Genomic DNA, 13,827 nt, shown 5'->3' on the forward strand with positions numbered 1-13,827 from the left:
TAGATTGTCTAATCAAAATAAATAAATTAGAAAAACTTGATTTTTCAGTGTCACAGCACCTTTTATTTTTCTGCAACTCTTTTTTCTCAATAGCTTTGATAACAAAATAAGCTTTTTAACATTTGTCTTCTGAATTATATTCGAATAATACTTGGCCTTTGGAAAAGGTGGATATAAAAAACTAATAAATTAGATGTAATTCATCTTCGAAAGATAGATAATCTCTTTCCCATATCTACTATGTGAAGTAACTTTAAGGTTTTTCATAGCGGCTTGTCTTCGAATGGCTTTCTCTGCTTGTGGTAGCAATCCTTCCGGTAATGGTTGACGCATGATGTGCTCGTCATCCACGAAAGTCTGGACAAAAGAAGTAGCAAGCTGTTCATACTCATCCTCTTTAATAATTTCTTTAGACTGTCCTAAGCACTTGGACCACATTTTCTTCTCAATTTCTTCGTATTTCTCTGCTGAACGATTGGCCTAAAAGTTAGAGTAAAGATATTACCGGTGCTTGTCTTTTGAAATTAGTAAACTCTTTTGACATTCAAATTTTTTGTTCTCACTAGTTCCATTTCCTTTATAGTAGAAATATTTCCTGGATCCAAAGCCAAACATTTCTCCAACTCTGAGAGTGCCTGATTGTATTCTCCCATCTTTATCAAAGCCCTTCCATAACTGTAAATTAATATGATGTAGTACAAATTGTTAATAAAGCAACATAAAATTAATAAAAATTTAACAAGAATTAATTGAGATCTACTCACTGAAAATGAATTTTTGCTGTTTTGTATGGAGCCTCGTTACAAGCAATACATGCTTGACGGGGCATGTTCTCTCTGTTGTAACAAATAGCCAAATTTTGAGCAGCCCGAGTCAGTAGTTTTTTCATTTCATCCTGGTCTTCCTCTCCCTCGAGTTCCGCTTCTTCCAAGAAGCTCATGATTTTTTTGTAACTGACCGTGAAATTTGCGAAAGAAATGTGCATTGGATCATGAGATCAATTATCATTTAAAAAATTATTGGAAATATATTGGATTGCAATGGCAAATGATATCTCGTCTCTGGATGTTTTACAATCTAATCAATTTTTTCAGGACAAGTAATATGTACAGGTGTACTTACTCTCTAATAGCTTGCTTATACTTCCTTTGCTTGAATCCATCGCCGGCAATTTTGAAAATGTGTGCTACATTATCTTTGACATTTTTGAATTGCTTCTTCTCCTCGATACTGAGATTCGCAAAATTATTGACAGAAGCATTGTCCAAATAATTGATCAATGAAATAACGAACATGATCTCGACACTAGGTGGAATCAGGGGAGCACATCCCAGTTCTCCAAATGCATAGTCAGGATGGACCCAGAAGATGGAGACCTCGTGCTTTCTCATACTTTGAATAGCAAGCTCAAAGCCCGGTATCAGCTCACTATTATTGAGCTGATATCTGTCAGTAGTGCCACGTGCATGCGATGAATCGTATGGCTCGTCCTCTCCTTCAAAGTAACCAGAGTATTTGATGGTCACGAGTGCATCTGGGGGTATGACTGGGCCAACACCTTTTTGTCTTATTAATTTCTTCACCTGGTAGTGATCACAGGAATGGCCATTGATGAGAAAAAATAATAACTACTGAAGGTCCAATAATGAATTTTGACAATGACATTTCAACTCAAGAAAACTGTGTTACCTTTCCATCTGCAGTCAAATTTTCCATTTTCTCTTTAATTTTATCAAAATGTATCCCAACTGACTGGGGAATTTCGGAGTCTTCCTCCACCTGGTCATCGTCATCCAAAAACTCTTGCATATTTATTACCCGCAGCAATTCTTCATCAGTGAAAGTCAACTTTTCTCTGTATAAATACTCCTCGTCCATGTCTGTGAATTCACTTCCCACATTGAAAGTTGTCCCATGTTCAGAGAGTAAATCTCTGCATTAGAAATATTTCCCAATTAAGGTCTTTATCATTCCAATAAATAGTTAATGAATTTCAATCATTTATTACTATACAGTGAATGTGTGAAAAAATAGTATAACATTGTCATTCTATCGAACAATGGTCTGGGGAAGACAAAGGGATCTGAACAAGATGATTTATTCTCTTAACTTTAAGGAAAAACAATTGATATCTTCCATTGTTGTACAGTGTCAGTACAATTATTTACCTTAAGGAAAACTCGTCGAAGGGATTTCTGCTAGCCATATTTTCACACCTAATATATTTGGAGGAACCAAACGTGAAGTGATAATTCGAAATATTTAAGAGAATCTAGACGCTCTGGCTGTTCGCACTGTTGAGTCCGATGACGTAATACCGGCGTCGGATATCAACAAAGAAAGAAGCAAACAATTCAAGAATGCGATTATCGGTCAGCTGGTAGCTTCATGTGTGCTCGGGTTAGGACAGAAATTATGGGGAAGATTGCTGACGCTTAGAGAGTGTAGGAGAACAGTCATTGTGGTTTCTACAGTGAACGGTAAATACCGTTCCGATATTATCAACTGTAGATTCCATATAAAAAAAGCTAGCAGTGCCCACAAATAGAAATACTGAAGTCCCTGGATGAGGGATGAAATATTCAATGTAAAAACCCAGGGCTTTCTCCAAATTTTATTTGTAAATTTTCCACTATCCAAAGGCAGATAAAATTGTATTATTTTCACACGTACACACAGAAAATAATGATTTGAAAAACAACCGCCATTATTTAACTGTGCGATGTAATGCGTGTGAAGGGGGCCACCCTTAGGGGGATTCCCCCTTCTATGTCCCTCTCAATATTTATCAACAAATTATAGACTTATAAATTATTTAAAATGGTGACACGAACAATAAAAACTACGATTGAACGAAAAATGAACTCTCATTGTTTATTTATTAACGCATACAACAAAGAAATGAGGTAAAGAAAGCATGAATGAAAAGGTAATGCAGTATTTGGTCAAGAATATTGTGGTACGTTCATCGCCTCTTATTTATCTACCTTCTGGACTGAAGTACACCATTGATGAATCAAGTGATTCATCAAATGCGGGCTGTTTCTTGAGTTGTGGACTTAACATGCTGCTGGGATTCTCCTCCAGTTCCTCCTTCATGCTCAATTCAAGTTCACTCTTGTCAGGGTTCTCATGTTCAGTAGGTGCATGTCCAGTTCGAACAAGAATATCTGGAATATCCTCCCACAATGCTGTCGTTGTGGACTGGAGTTTTATTAGTGCTGCTCTCAGCATAGATTTATCTCGTTCCAATGATTCCTGTGTCAACAGTGCCGAGGCCAATTGCTCTCTTACAGCATCACGACTCTTGGTGATCATTGAGATTCTCTTCTTCAGCATTAGCTGTATAGCATACGCTTTTTGCTCACTGTCAGCCAGATTTGCCTCTAACTCTTGAATCCTACGTTTGGAGTTCTTGGCTTGATTTTTGAATAATTTCCTCTCCTTCCCTACCAGCCCGAGTAGCGAGACTGCTTTGTCTACTTGAGGCGTCAACTGGTGTCCGGCTGGGCAGGGTGAATCAAGATTCATAGCGAAATTGGGCTTGTTTTCCTGATCCATCTGGAGAATTTACGATTTGATGAGCCTCAAAATCATTTTAAATTGATGGGGGATTAGCTTGACCGAAGTATTTTTATGATTTTGATGCCAGGTTAAGGAGAAATATGTCTCATTCTTTGTCTATTTGATATTCTGGTGAATGGGTTATTCGATATATTGATATGATCTAGTTAAAATGCCCAGGGTGGTGCATTTCTGAACGTAAAAAAAAAATACTCGTGTCATAATTTTTTTGACTCTGAATAAATCGTTGGGTAAATTGAAACAATTAACTCCGAGGAAAAGTGATCAGACAAAATCATAAAACGAAACACACTTGTATGAACTTGATGATGATGAGTTTTTTGGGCTAATTAAATGCTACATTAGTGACTTACACTGGAGGGAGTTGAATTTCAGGTTTTCAGAAATGAAAAACAATTAGCCGAGCCGATGTCAACGTTGTCGAGCTGTTTTCAAAGACTCTAACGGCTAAAAACCTGTCACGGCGGAGACGATCGTTCGTTGTTATTTGTCGTTGTTATTGATTGCCTTTCGCTAACTGAACTAATTCTATGGTTTGTACTAGGTTTGTACCTGTTTGTGCTGACTTTAAAATATTTTGTTAGTCTCCCCTTTATTTTTAAATAAATAATTAAAAATCCAACATAAGTAGTGACCTCTGGGTGCCGCATTTTTCACTGTACCCCATAATTAAACAAATTAATTGATGAACTACCAAGGATTCTCTATCGATATGCAGTGAAGCTATTAAAAAATATCAATTTTTAGTAATCTATCAGCCAGCCTCATGTTGGATTTTTAATGATTTATTTATAAAGAAATGAGAAACTAACCAAACATCTTGAGCTCAGTACAAACGGATAGATACCTAGTACAAACGATAGGATTATTTCATTTTGCAAAAAGCAATCACCCGTAGGCTATCTACTTGCCACCTACAGTTGGCCTTTAATTGCGGTGACGTGGGGAACTCACGGCAGCTGATTGTTGCCACATGCCGCCCAGTGTTTCCGCTACCGTCGCTGGCGTCTGACCGTCATCCTTGTTAACGAACGCGATGTCATAGGCCTCGTGATACGTTTTCCGAAGCCGGTTGTTATCGCTATCAGTGCCAACAGTGGTGTGAACGAGCTGGGGCCTAAGAGTCCCACTATTGTCAGTCAAAGGACGATTATGCAGAATAAATTGTTCCTGATCCACGTGGCAAGATGTCCCTGCTTCACGTCATTCTGGCGATCGTCCACTTCGCTTACAGCGTTTACTTGGTTATCTCAGGCCAATGGACGTTAGTAAAGCGGCAATTTAATAAACGATTCAGTCGGATTGGGTCAGGAAGTGTTGGGCCCGTAAGGTATGACGTGGGGAGGATTAAAAAGTTACCTGGACACATAGTAATTGCTGTAGCGTACGAGGACATATCCTTCGTTGATCTCGCTAAGTTTGTTAGTTGGACGGTTACGTTGGAAATACCGCATATCAGTTTTTATGATCAAAATGGTAAGTTCTATCTCAGCATAGCACAATTTTAAATTGAATATCGATAGAATCTTTCACGATTGTAACAGTGATCGAAATTTTTTTGAAGTCAACAATTTCTTTTTCACTTCACCTTACATTTTCTGGTTAAATTTGTTGTACCAGTAATAATTTTTTGGCATCTCAGGTGTAATCAGAAAGAATGCAAGCAAATTAAAGAGAGTTTTCGAAACCCTCACGCCGAATCTCGAGTCGAGAGTTACTTGGGAGATGGAGAAAATCACACCAAAGGCTCATGCAGCAAACGGAATTAATGGTAATGATTTCTATTTATTCAGAATAATCGGCTGCCTATTCAACAATTGAACTTCAGCTCTTTATATGTATTTTATCCAAAGAAACAAGATTTACAAAAAAACCATAAGAAATTTTCTACAACTTCGAAAAACGTATTCTTTCAGGCTTCACGACCACAAAAATTCATTTTCTATCGTACGAAAATGGTAAACACGAGATAATCGAGTTGACCAAGGAGCTCTCCCATGCAGTGACTAAAGGACTCCTAAAAACCAATGAAATTGACATAAACCTTATGGACGAAAAATTGCATTTCAACTTCCCCGATCCAGATCTCGCAATAGTGTGCGGCAAAACGTTTTCCACATTCGGATTGCTTCCATGGCATATACGCGTAACAGAATTCATGTGAGTTTTCCGTTTCTACTTTCTGTTTTTTAAGATAAAAAAAGACTCGTCTGTTAGGATTAATAACAAGGTAATTATTGTTGCAGTCACTTATCAACTCACCACCACGTGTCTCACCAAAATTTCATGGACATACTGGTGAAGTATGGTTGTTGTGAGCAACGATATGGCAAATAGTCCATCTAGTATTGAAGTTTGGTTGAAATTATTACTTCAACAGCTGCCTGTGCACATGATTTACTACCTCAACGAGGCAACCACCGATAAATTAACGGAGAAATAATGATGGAGACCAACAAATGGCCATGTAATTGCAACTAATGCGGAATACCAAATGGTTGACGGCTTATGTCAATGTAAATAATAAGTATTTAAGGATGTAATCATTTATTTATGGGGTTTACTTGCTGAATTGATAAACAAAAGTGAAACAATAATTCGAGGTATCTCAGAGAGATGTATCTCAAAAGATGATTTTAAAAGTGTAATTCAATCTTCAATTCAAGAAAGGAAATATCAGGTGACCTTCGATTACACATTGTTTTGTATATTTTGCAATTTTATTTCATCAGAAATTTTACCATTCCATTTTGGAAAGAAAATTTTAAAAACTTCTGATGAAAAAAAAATGTAATCCTTTTAATTTATTGTTGAATTTTAATACAATTCTACTGAATTGAAGATTTGATATACGTGCATTTACAATTTTATGCTGAAGCCCTATTTTGTCGAGAATCTATCAAATAGATGAAGTGACAAAACAGTATGAAAGAGTAAATTTCACCTGCGGATGATCTTAGCAAATAAATTCCAGGAGTTTCACCATAATTCTCCAGCAATAGTCGTGCATTCCATTATCATTCAATTCATCTATAATGTAGAACAAAAATCCGAGCATATTTTATAAAAAAAAATTACAACTTCCGCGATCAATGATGTAAGAAACAGATCAATAACACAAACTATTGAAATAAATTCGTAGAATGTTCAAAGTATTTCCTTTGTAAAGTCAAAATGAAGACTGAATATATTTCGTTAAGATTATAAGATTATATACATTAGATGATCATTAATATTAAACGATTCATTGGTTCATTCAGTCTCTGACTCGCGCAAATGGATTTCGCCTATGATAAGTAAGAAAGGAAGAGGAAAAAACGAGAGAAGAAACAAAATCACATTCAGAGAGGCAACATTCACTCACATCCTTTGTCCTTATCATAATTATTACTAAAATTCGTAAATAACCGTTATTATACCATTGAAGCTGCTGAATCCCAGAGACCGGAAGCCTGAAACAGAATGAAATCCCCTCAAGATCATGGTCCCACGAATGTGAGAGTACGTCTGATGAATCGATCATTAAATCGAGTGCATCAAGTACTAGTGGCCATGCACATTTAATTAATAATTCATCGTCGATTCCTCCGTCTAAGGGACAAAGCAATAGAAATAAATGATTGGAATGGATCATACAACCTTTTATTATGTTGTTTCTGTGCTGAATCAATCCCTGTATCGTCGCGATGACTTCTTACCATCACGATGACCCCTGGATTTTGATCTCGATCTTCTCCGCTCCTTTGATTTTGTTCTGCTCCGACGTTTCGACGAGTGACCATAATGCTTTCTCGTTCTTGAACGTGACCTGGAGTGCCTCCTTTCCCTACTGCGCCTTCTGGAATAGGAACGTGAGCGCCTGCGTGACCTCGAGCGTGACCTACCGTCACGACTCCTTCGTTTTCTATCGCGAGTGATTTTCAAGGTGGATTTTCTGCTGGAGGATCTCGATCTGTAGTCCTTGCGCCTCGTGTCGCGGGAACGACTGCGCGATCGTGATTTTCTGGCTCGTGATGGACTCCGGGATTTTGATTTTCTTTTGCGTCGTTTTTTAACGTCTCTGCTAGAGTCCGAGGAGGGAGACGAGCTTGAGGAAGAGCTGGGGGAAGTGTTGCTGCTGGTGGACTCGGGAGAACGCGAGGGAGTGCTGGGAGTTCTGGGTTTGTGGTTGTCTCGGGCCTCCGCAACTGGCTGCAGATGCTTCGGAGTCTGACCACCGCTTGATGAACTTGGTGATGATTCTCTTGAGTCGGGGGGCCCTTTCTCTTCGGCTGTTGGGGAGTAGAGGAATTTAAATGCCAATCATGATTTTTTCAAGTGGGAATTTATAGTTTATCTCTCAATATTCAATCCTACCTTCTTCGATAGCGGTGTCATGCGTATGGTTGTCGTTTTTATTCGAATCCTCTTCCTCCCGCTGCTCTTTCTCTTCTTCCTCGAGGATACGGGCCTCTATTTCCTCTTCAGTTTTTTTAAAGGCTGCTTGACGTCTTCTCAATGTTTCCTAATTGAGAAAAAATAATTATTAAGACAATGCAATCAAAAATTTTGCCAGATTAAATTGTGGGCGAAAAAAAAAAATTTCAAGTTATGTATTTCTATCCTCACCTTGAGCTCACTGTCACTATCATGCTCCTCAGTCTGGCACGTCTCCTGCTCCTCCTCAGACTCACTGTTGCTGTCGCCATAGATGCCCAGACCTGGATATACAAAAACCAAATAAATTCCCGTCGACGAATAAATCTCCCCTGGCTCAACATCATCAATAAAATCGAAAATCACATTATTCTCGTCGCAATGACGTAGGGATGGCAGAAAAGAGGCCTGTGGTAACCCACACTGGCCACTTGCATCCACCGTACCTACGATGCTCAATGACTACAAACCTTCTACAATTTCTTTAGTAATACTCACATTAAAAGTACGAATTCATTTACTCACCGAGTTTTCGAGTGATCTGAGCAAGAGGGGCCGTGGTGTTCAAGGATGCGATGGGGGTGCCTCCTGCAGGGGCTTTGTAATACACACGAATTTAGTGGCGGAATATTCACTGACTCCTTTGTCTTTCTCATATCAAACATGTTTATTCGCTTTTACTGAAATGTTCTTTCGCTCCACTCGAGATAATCTTCTCCGTAAAATACCCCCAAATACGGCTCCCTGATTCCTTCATCAATTTTACTTACAATGAATTATTAATAAATATCAAGCACAGAGTTGGCCAATAAAACAGTGGCATTCATTCGCATGTCAACAATTCAATGAATATAAAATTGAGGATGTACTGAAATAATAGGAGAGGCAGGCATATGCAAAAACTAGAAATCAAATGGGCATTATAACGGAGTGACTATCACCTTGGCCGCTCGTTTTATCGCAAATCCTGAAAATCATTGCTATGAGTAAAAATAAGTGGGATAACTTAAGGGGTGGGAGGTAACCGCTCTTTTAATGTACACCTTGTGATTTATGTACAATGGCGCCAGTTGGTCCAACACATCGACGCTGATGAGAAAGAAAATGTCCATACTCAAGCTAATTATTAGATCAGATATTTGAAAAAAAATGGTATCTTTTTTTACACAGTTATTAGTTAGATTTGGTTGGTGATTATCAGTGGTACCTTTGGCACGAGAGCGATTCCATACTTCTCTGCACACGTTCGATATTTCCTCGTTTGTTACCTCCAATAATATTTCCGTTAATGAACGCCTGACCTTCAGCATCTGCATAAAATTTAATTGAAAATTTAATGATCATTTTAAAAACTTACCAATAGGATTTCTAATCAAATAGCTGCAGTTTGGGAAACAACCGTAACTTACCACATCTTGAAGGATTTCCTCTCGAGAGCGCTTAACAAAATTTTGGCCAACCGAAGCTAAAGGACTGCTTTCCTTATTAATTGTAACTCTCTGCTCGGGTGAACCAGCATCCCTGAACCGGGATCGTCTTGGTCTCATGACAATATCAGGACTGCCATCGAGATTATGATGGTCCTCCTCTTGGCTGGGATTATCAGCTTCCGGTTCCACCTCTTTGTCTGAATCCGATTCCTGCATAACATCGAATCATCGAATCACTATCTTACGAATTCCCTTGTCTACGTTCAAAAGAGTCAAGGGAATTCCAATTGTACATAATTGAATTTTGAATAAAAATTCATAAAAACATATAAAATTACAAATTTGCTCTTGCTGGGGTTAAGAACAGCTCTGGCCTCATCCTCGGCTATTTTTCTCGCCTCAAGTTCCTGTTTCCTCAGCATCTCCTGTCTCTCTCTCTCCACAGCTTTGTGCTTCTCCCTCTCCATCTTTTCGAGTCCCTCGCGAATCCAAGCCGGCAGCTGTCGGCGTTTAGCTGCATCGAGAACAGCAGAAGTGTCCTCCTCAGGGGTCTTCTCTTTTTCCTCACGATTTCTCATGATATCACATCGAAGATGAGGCACCCTCGGCCCGTGCCTCATTCCCTTGACGAAGGGCGGGGGATTCTGAGTGTCTCCACTCCAGTACCCTTGGATTCCTGAATTGAATGTGGGCTGAATTGGAGCTACTGAATTATAGGAGTAAGGAGCATTGTGACCACTGTGACCACCACGATTGGTGATTGGTGGTGCAGGGGAGACTGGAGGAATTGGAACATTTGGAAGACCCATGGGTTTACCATCGGGACCCATTGTAACACCTGGTGGTGGTACACCACTCCACTCCCAGCAGGCACCCCCTGGAGCTGTCGCATTCCACTGGCCCCACTGACTCCACGAGTTCCAATTATCGGAACCACTTATATTAGGGGCTGGAGGGGCTGGAGGAACGTCGTCCTCCTTGGTGTCCATGTCCATGGGGGCCTCACCCCCACCATCATTTGATAATTCGTTACACAGAGAGGGAGGAGGAGGCGCGGGGGGTACTATTGTCTCTTTCATTTTTATCCATTGCTGGGCTAGAGCTGCCCAATCAACTGCAATAATTTTTATTATTTCAGGGCTGATTTTTAGGGACAATGTTACAGTTCAAGTGCCCTTGTCAATAAATGAGGTTGTGAATTTACTAGGAGATTACCTTCATCGTTGCTCATATTCTGATACATGGAGGGATTGAGTGCCCACTGGGTAGGATAATCCTTGCCCTCGAACATCTCCCTGTTCATCTTCATATGATAAGAATAGTCCTCTTTCAAATGCACGTCCATATCATTGTTTTTGGATATTAATCAATTGTAGGAGTACATCCAGGAGGGTTGAGTACACCACTGCTAGCGAGTTTCGGCACTGAAACACGCACCTAGTGCAAAAACCCAACTAAGGTATAAAAATCACTGAAATGGAGCAATAATGTGCAAAGTCCGGTGTATAATTACTCAACGACACTCAATCATAAATTAAGACTGAAAGATTGTTTCATGAATCCGTGGGAAACTCTTCGACAAAAGGTGAATTTGGTCTTAAGGCAGCTTTTCAACTCTCCACACAAAGTGAGAAAAAACCCTAGGGAAATGTTCCTGAACATTACTGATGCTTTCTAGGAACTTTTTTATGCGATGATTATGGCTCTTGTTTTTTATTTCTTTTATTGAGAGCTGCCATTTTGATCTCATATCTGTGTCACATGTGAGCTAGTGGAAAATATAGGGCGTCAATGTGTATGAGGTCCGACATTCATGAATTATTAATCGAAAAACGACTGGGCTTGGAGTTTCTACACGTACAATTTACTTACTTGATAATTGAAATTGACCCAATGCGAAACCTAGCGGACCAATGTGGACCCTGTGAGGGGTGAGACTCGTGACAACTACGTGGTGGATAATCGTAGGTGGTAAATATGATGTGTACTTTTTACTCACAATGAAAACTCTTAATAGCTGATGTGCATGGAGGTGCAATTCTTACGGCATATTCTCTTATTTCATTGTGACGTAGTTTATCACTGAGGTAATTCAATTTGATGGAGAGACAGTGACGATTGAATGAATTGGTTAATTGGATTTCTCTACGATTTTGCCCAGTCAGCGCCTGATCGGTTTTATATCCGTGAATAGTCTTGGGCTTTCAATTCTTTGTTGCAGTTTTTGGAAAGAATTAAAGGACATGGACAGCAATAAAGATGAGGCAGATCGATGTCTGGATCTTGCTGATCAGTGTATTCGGGACAGCAAATTCGAAGATGCTGAAAAATTCGCCAGGAAAGCTATGAAACTTTACCCCACCAAAAGGGTTGAAGGTAGAGTGTTCCTTCAAATTGTGCTGATTGATTTAGATTTACCCATATTTATTTTATTATGATTTCGATTGAACATTCAGTAAAATTTGAAAATACATTATTTTTAAGATACTTAAAGGCTTGTTATACGTGTTTATTCGGGTCCAATGGTATTAACATTGGTGAGATAAATCTATGGACTGGTTATTCGTAGCCCTCAGTTTCCTACGATTATTCTAGAAATTCTCGCGAGAGTCTCGATGTTGTCGAAGCAGAATAAAAAATCAGATCCTGAGCCAGAAGTCAGAAAACGCCAAACGACAACAAATAAGGAAAATAGTCAGCCACATGTGAATGTCGAGTATTCAAAGGAACAGTACGATTATGTTAAACGGTAAGAAACAGCTAAAATCATACATTCCTGGTGATAAGATAAATTTTCGGTATGTGCATTGAGCTGTTCCTGAAGAAATCTGACTCTTTAGTTTTCGTTTGCAGGATAAAGAAGTGTAAAGATTATTACGAGATATTGGGTGTAACTAAGGAGGCCACTGATAGTGAAATCAAGAAGGCATACAAAAAACTGGCCCTGCAGCTTCACCCTGACAAGAATAAAGCCCCAGGTGCAGCTGAATCATTCAAAGGTATGTTCGAAATATTAATGGAGGATTTCAGTTCTTCTTAAATATATTTTAACTGTAATTTTCGTGATGATTTGCAGCAATTGGTAATGCTGTGGCAGTCCTCACAGATCCTGAAAAAAGAAAGCAGTATGACCTCTACGGCTCAGACGAAGATCGAATGCAATCAGCGCATTCACGATCAACTCACACCCACTACAACTATTCGCGAGGATTTGAGACTGACTTTACAGCTGAGGAATTGTTCAACATGTTCTTCGGAGGTGGTTTTCCGCAGCAAGAGTTCTATATGAGACGAACTGGTGGCAGATGGATGAGACAAACACCTGATAGTCAGCCACAGCATGCCCACAGAGAGCAAACCAATGGCTACACTGCCTTCCTACAAATGCTACCAGTGCTTTTATTAATCGTTCTCACCATGATGAGCAGTTTCTTCATCTCTGATCCTCTCTATAGTTTACACTCGAATGCGTAAGTGAAATATTCAATCTGATTTTGGATTTTTTTTCGGAAAATAAAATGACGTTTAAAGCATCACATACGGGTTGTTTATTTTATTCCCCAGGAAATATTCGGTTGAGAGGACCACCCAAGATCTCAAAGTGCCCTATTACGTCAAGGAGAATTTCCCCAGCGAGTACCAGGGCAGTTTGCGTAGATTGGAAATATCTGTCGAGGAGGAGTACATGATAAATCTCAGGAGTACTTGTTATAAAGAAAGAACTTACAGTCAGTATTTTTCAGACAATCATTTGCTTTCGATGTAATTCCTGCTCTTCCACTTGTCAAGTAATAAAAATAATCATGTACGATAATTATATTTTTTCAGAGGACTCAATGGCCTGGAAGGCGAGAAACTTCGGTGACGCTGAGCTATTCCAAAGGGCAAAAAACATGGACACCCCGTCGTGCCGTAAACTCCAGGAAATCCATGCATAAACTAGATAATTCATCTTGCATCTTAAATTGTAGATAGGTGTATAATATACATACATTGTGTATCAATTATCCACTTGAATGCTGTAGAAAATACTGGAGTCGAGCGTGAGGTATATCAGCTTGCAATGAAAACTCTTGAGAACCAACGAGTAAAGCTAATCTGTACTGCATTTTTATTAACAATTCAGATATTTCTCAGTCGGTCAGCAACATGTATCGAAATTAAGGTTTCTTCTACTATTATGACTTAATTCTTTGTCTGTACACCCATGGAAATTTACAGGTCTTTTAATGATTAATTATCAATTCGACGCGGAGTAGAAAGATGTATGAGTAATGTGCACTTATTTATTTAATGCATCATATAATGCAGAGTATCCATGTATATGATAATTAATATTGGTGAATAAAAATTGTTGTTTTACCTGCAATAAATGATTTGTCCAATTTCGCCCAGG

At 39.0% G+C, this 13,827-nt stretch overlaps 5 protein-coding genes across 11 annotated transcripts; 2 read left to right on the forward strand and 3 right to left on the reverse strand.

The window, feature by feature from the left end:
* Positions 1-40: 40 nt before the first annotated feature.
* LOC135163745 (inactive peptidyl-prolyl cis-trans isomerase FKBP6) lies at positions 41-2,419 on the reverse strand. Its single transcript, XM_064123488.1, has 6 exons — positions 2,169-2,419; positions 1,690-1,933; positions 1,123-1,583; positions 765-953; positions 564-675; positions 41-480 (listed from the first exon to the last, which is right to left on the reverse strand). Exons 1-6 carry the CDS (start codon positions 2,204-2,206, stop codon positions 190-192), a joined length of 1,335 nt encoding a protein of 444 aa, XP_063979558.1. The 5' UTR covers positions 2,207-2,419; the 3' UTR covers positions 41-189.
* A 429-nt stretch (positions 2,420-2,848) lies between these two features.
* Positions 2,849-4,635, reverse strand: LOC135163749 (uncharacterized). Of its 2 annotated transcripts, none has more exons than XM_064123500.1 (3): positions 4,504-4,635; positions 3,939-4,040; positions 2,849-3,561 (listed from the first exon to the last, which is right to left on the reverse strand). In XM_064123500.1, the coding sequence occupies exon 3, from the start codon at positions 3,559-3,561 to the stop codon at positions 2,980-2,982; it is 582 nt and encodes a 193-aa protein (XP_063979570.1). In that variant the 5' UTR covers positions 3,939-4,040; positions 4,504-4,635; the 3' UTR covers positions 2,849-2,979. The 2 variants fall into 2 exon arrangements, with proteins under 2 accessions (XP_063979570.1, XP_063979571.1); XM_064123501.1 differs by lacking the exon at positions 4,504-4,635 and adding an exon at positions 4,433-4,451.
* Positions 4,636-4,772: 137 nt separating this feature from the next.
* LOC135163748 (dehydrodolichyl diphosphate synthase complex subunit Nus1) lies at positions 4,773-7,215 on the forward strand. The gene is made up of 4 exons (XM_064123499.1): positions 4,773-5,061; positions 5,228-5,356; positions 5,502-5,745; positions 5,832-7,215. Exons 1-4 carry the CDS (start codon positions 4,773-4,775, stop codon positions 5,920-5,922), a joined length of 753 nt encoding a protein of 250 aa, XP_063979569.1. The 3' UTR covers positions 5,923-7,215.
* Positions 6,741-11,062, reverse strand: LOC135163743 (arginine/serine-rich protein PNISR). Its single transcript, XM_064123486.1, has 10 exons — positions 10,945-11,062; positions 10,647-10,868; positions 9,770-10,545; positions 9,411-9,641; positions 9,209-9,311; positions 8,527-8,598; positions 8,194-8,285; positions 7,942-8,089; positions 7,225-7,856; positions 6,741-7,037 (listed from the first exon to the last, which is right to left on the reverse strand). The coding sequence occupies exons 2-9, from the start codon at positions 10,774-10,776 to the stop codon at positions 7,252-7,254; spliced, it is 2,157 nt and encodes a 718-aa protein (XP_063979556.1). The 5' UTR covers positions 10,777-10,868; positions 10,945-11,062; the 3' UTR covers positions 6,741-7,037; positions 7,225-7,251.
* A 130-nt stretch (positions 11,063-11,192) lies between these two features.
* On the forward strand, positions 11,193-13,804 carry LOC135163746 (dnaJ homolog subfamily B member 12). 6 transcript variants are annotated; one of them, XM_064123494.1, is made up of 7 exons: positions 11,193-11,518; positions 11,593-11,807; positions 12,027-12,180; positions 12,285-12,430; positions 12,508-12,901; positions 12,996-13,159; positions 13,260-13,804. In XM_064123494.1, exons 2-7 carry the CDS (start codon positions 11,675-11,677, stop codon positions 13,367-13,369), a joined length of 1,101 nt encoding a protein of 366 aa, XP_063979564.1. In that variant the 5' UTR covers positions 11,193-11,518; positions 11,593-11,674; the 3' UTR covers positions 13,370-13,804. The 6 variants fall into 6 exon arrangements, with proteins under 6 accessions (XP_063979564.1, XP_063979562.1, XP_063979560.1 ...); XM_064123492.1 differs by having other exon boundaries at positions 11,653-11,807; XM_064123490.1 differs by having other exon boundaries at positions 11,193-11,402; positions 11,507-11,807.
* Positions 13,805-13,827: the final 23 nt, after the last annotated feature.

Source organism: Diachasmimorpha longicaudata, chromosome 6 (assembly GCF_034640455.1).
Source record: "Diachasmimorpha longicaudata isolate KC_UGA_2023 chromosome 6, iyDiaLong2, whole genome shotgun sequence".
NCBI lineage: Eukaryota > Metazoa > Arthropoda > Insecta > Hymenoptera > Braconidae > Diachasmimorpha > Diachasmimorpha longicaudata.

Bases quoted from the DNA above. Each gene is read 5' to 3' on its own strand.
- LOC135163745 (XM_064123488.1), bottom strand. From the start codon at position 2,206: ATGGCTAGCAGAAATCCCTTCGACGAGTTTTCCTTAAG. The intron at 1,934-2,168 runs GTAAATAATTGT...TTTCTAATGCAG, and splicing joins TTCGACGAGTTTTCCTTAAG to AGATTTACTCTCTGAACATG. The intron at 676-764 runs GTGAGTAGATCT...ATTAATTTACAG, and splicing joins ACAGCAAAAATTCATTTTCA to TTATGGAAGGGCTTTGATAA.
- LOC135163746 (XM_064123494.1), top strand. From the start codon at position 11,675: ATGGACAGCAATAAAGATGAGGCAGATCGATGTCTGGATCTTGCTGAT. The intron at 11,808-12,026 runs GTAGAGTGTTCC...CGATTATTCTAG, and splicing joins CCCCACCAAAAGGGTTGAAG to AAATTCTCGCGAGAGTCTCG. The intron at 13,160-13,259 runs GTCAGTATTTTT...ATATTTTTTCAG, and splicing joins TTATAAAGAAAGAACTTACA to AGGACTCAATGGCCTGGAAG.
- LOC135163748 (XM_064123499.1), top strand. From the start codon at position 4,773: ATGTCCCTGCTTCACGTCATTCTGGCGATCGTCCACTTCGCTTACAGC. The intron at 5,062-5,227 runs GTAAGTTCTATC...TTGGCATCTCAG, and splicing joins CAGTTTTTATGATCAAAATG to GTGTAATCAGAAAGAATGCA. The intron at 5,357-5,501 runs GTAATGATTTCT...GTATTCTTTCAG, and splicing joins TGCAGCAAACGGAATTAATG to GCTTCACGACCACAAAAATT.
- LOC135163749 (XM_064123500.1), bottom strand. From the start codon at position 3,561: ATGGATCAGGAAAACAAGCCCAATTTCGCTATGAATCTTGATTCACCC.
- LOC135163743 (XM_064123486.1), bottom strand. From the start codon at position 10,776: ATGGACGTGCATTTGAAAGAGGACTATTCTTATCATATGAAGATGAAC. The intron at 9,642-9,769 runs GTAATTTTATAT...GATGTTATGCAG, and splicing joins ACCCCAGCAAGAGCAAATTT to GAATCGGATTCAGACAAAGA. The intron at 9,312-9,410 runs GTAAGTTACGGT...AATTTTATGCAG, and splicing joins AGGAAATCCTTCAAGATGTG to ATGCTGAAGGTCAGGCGTTC.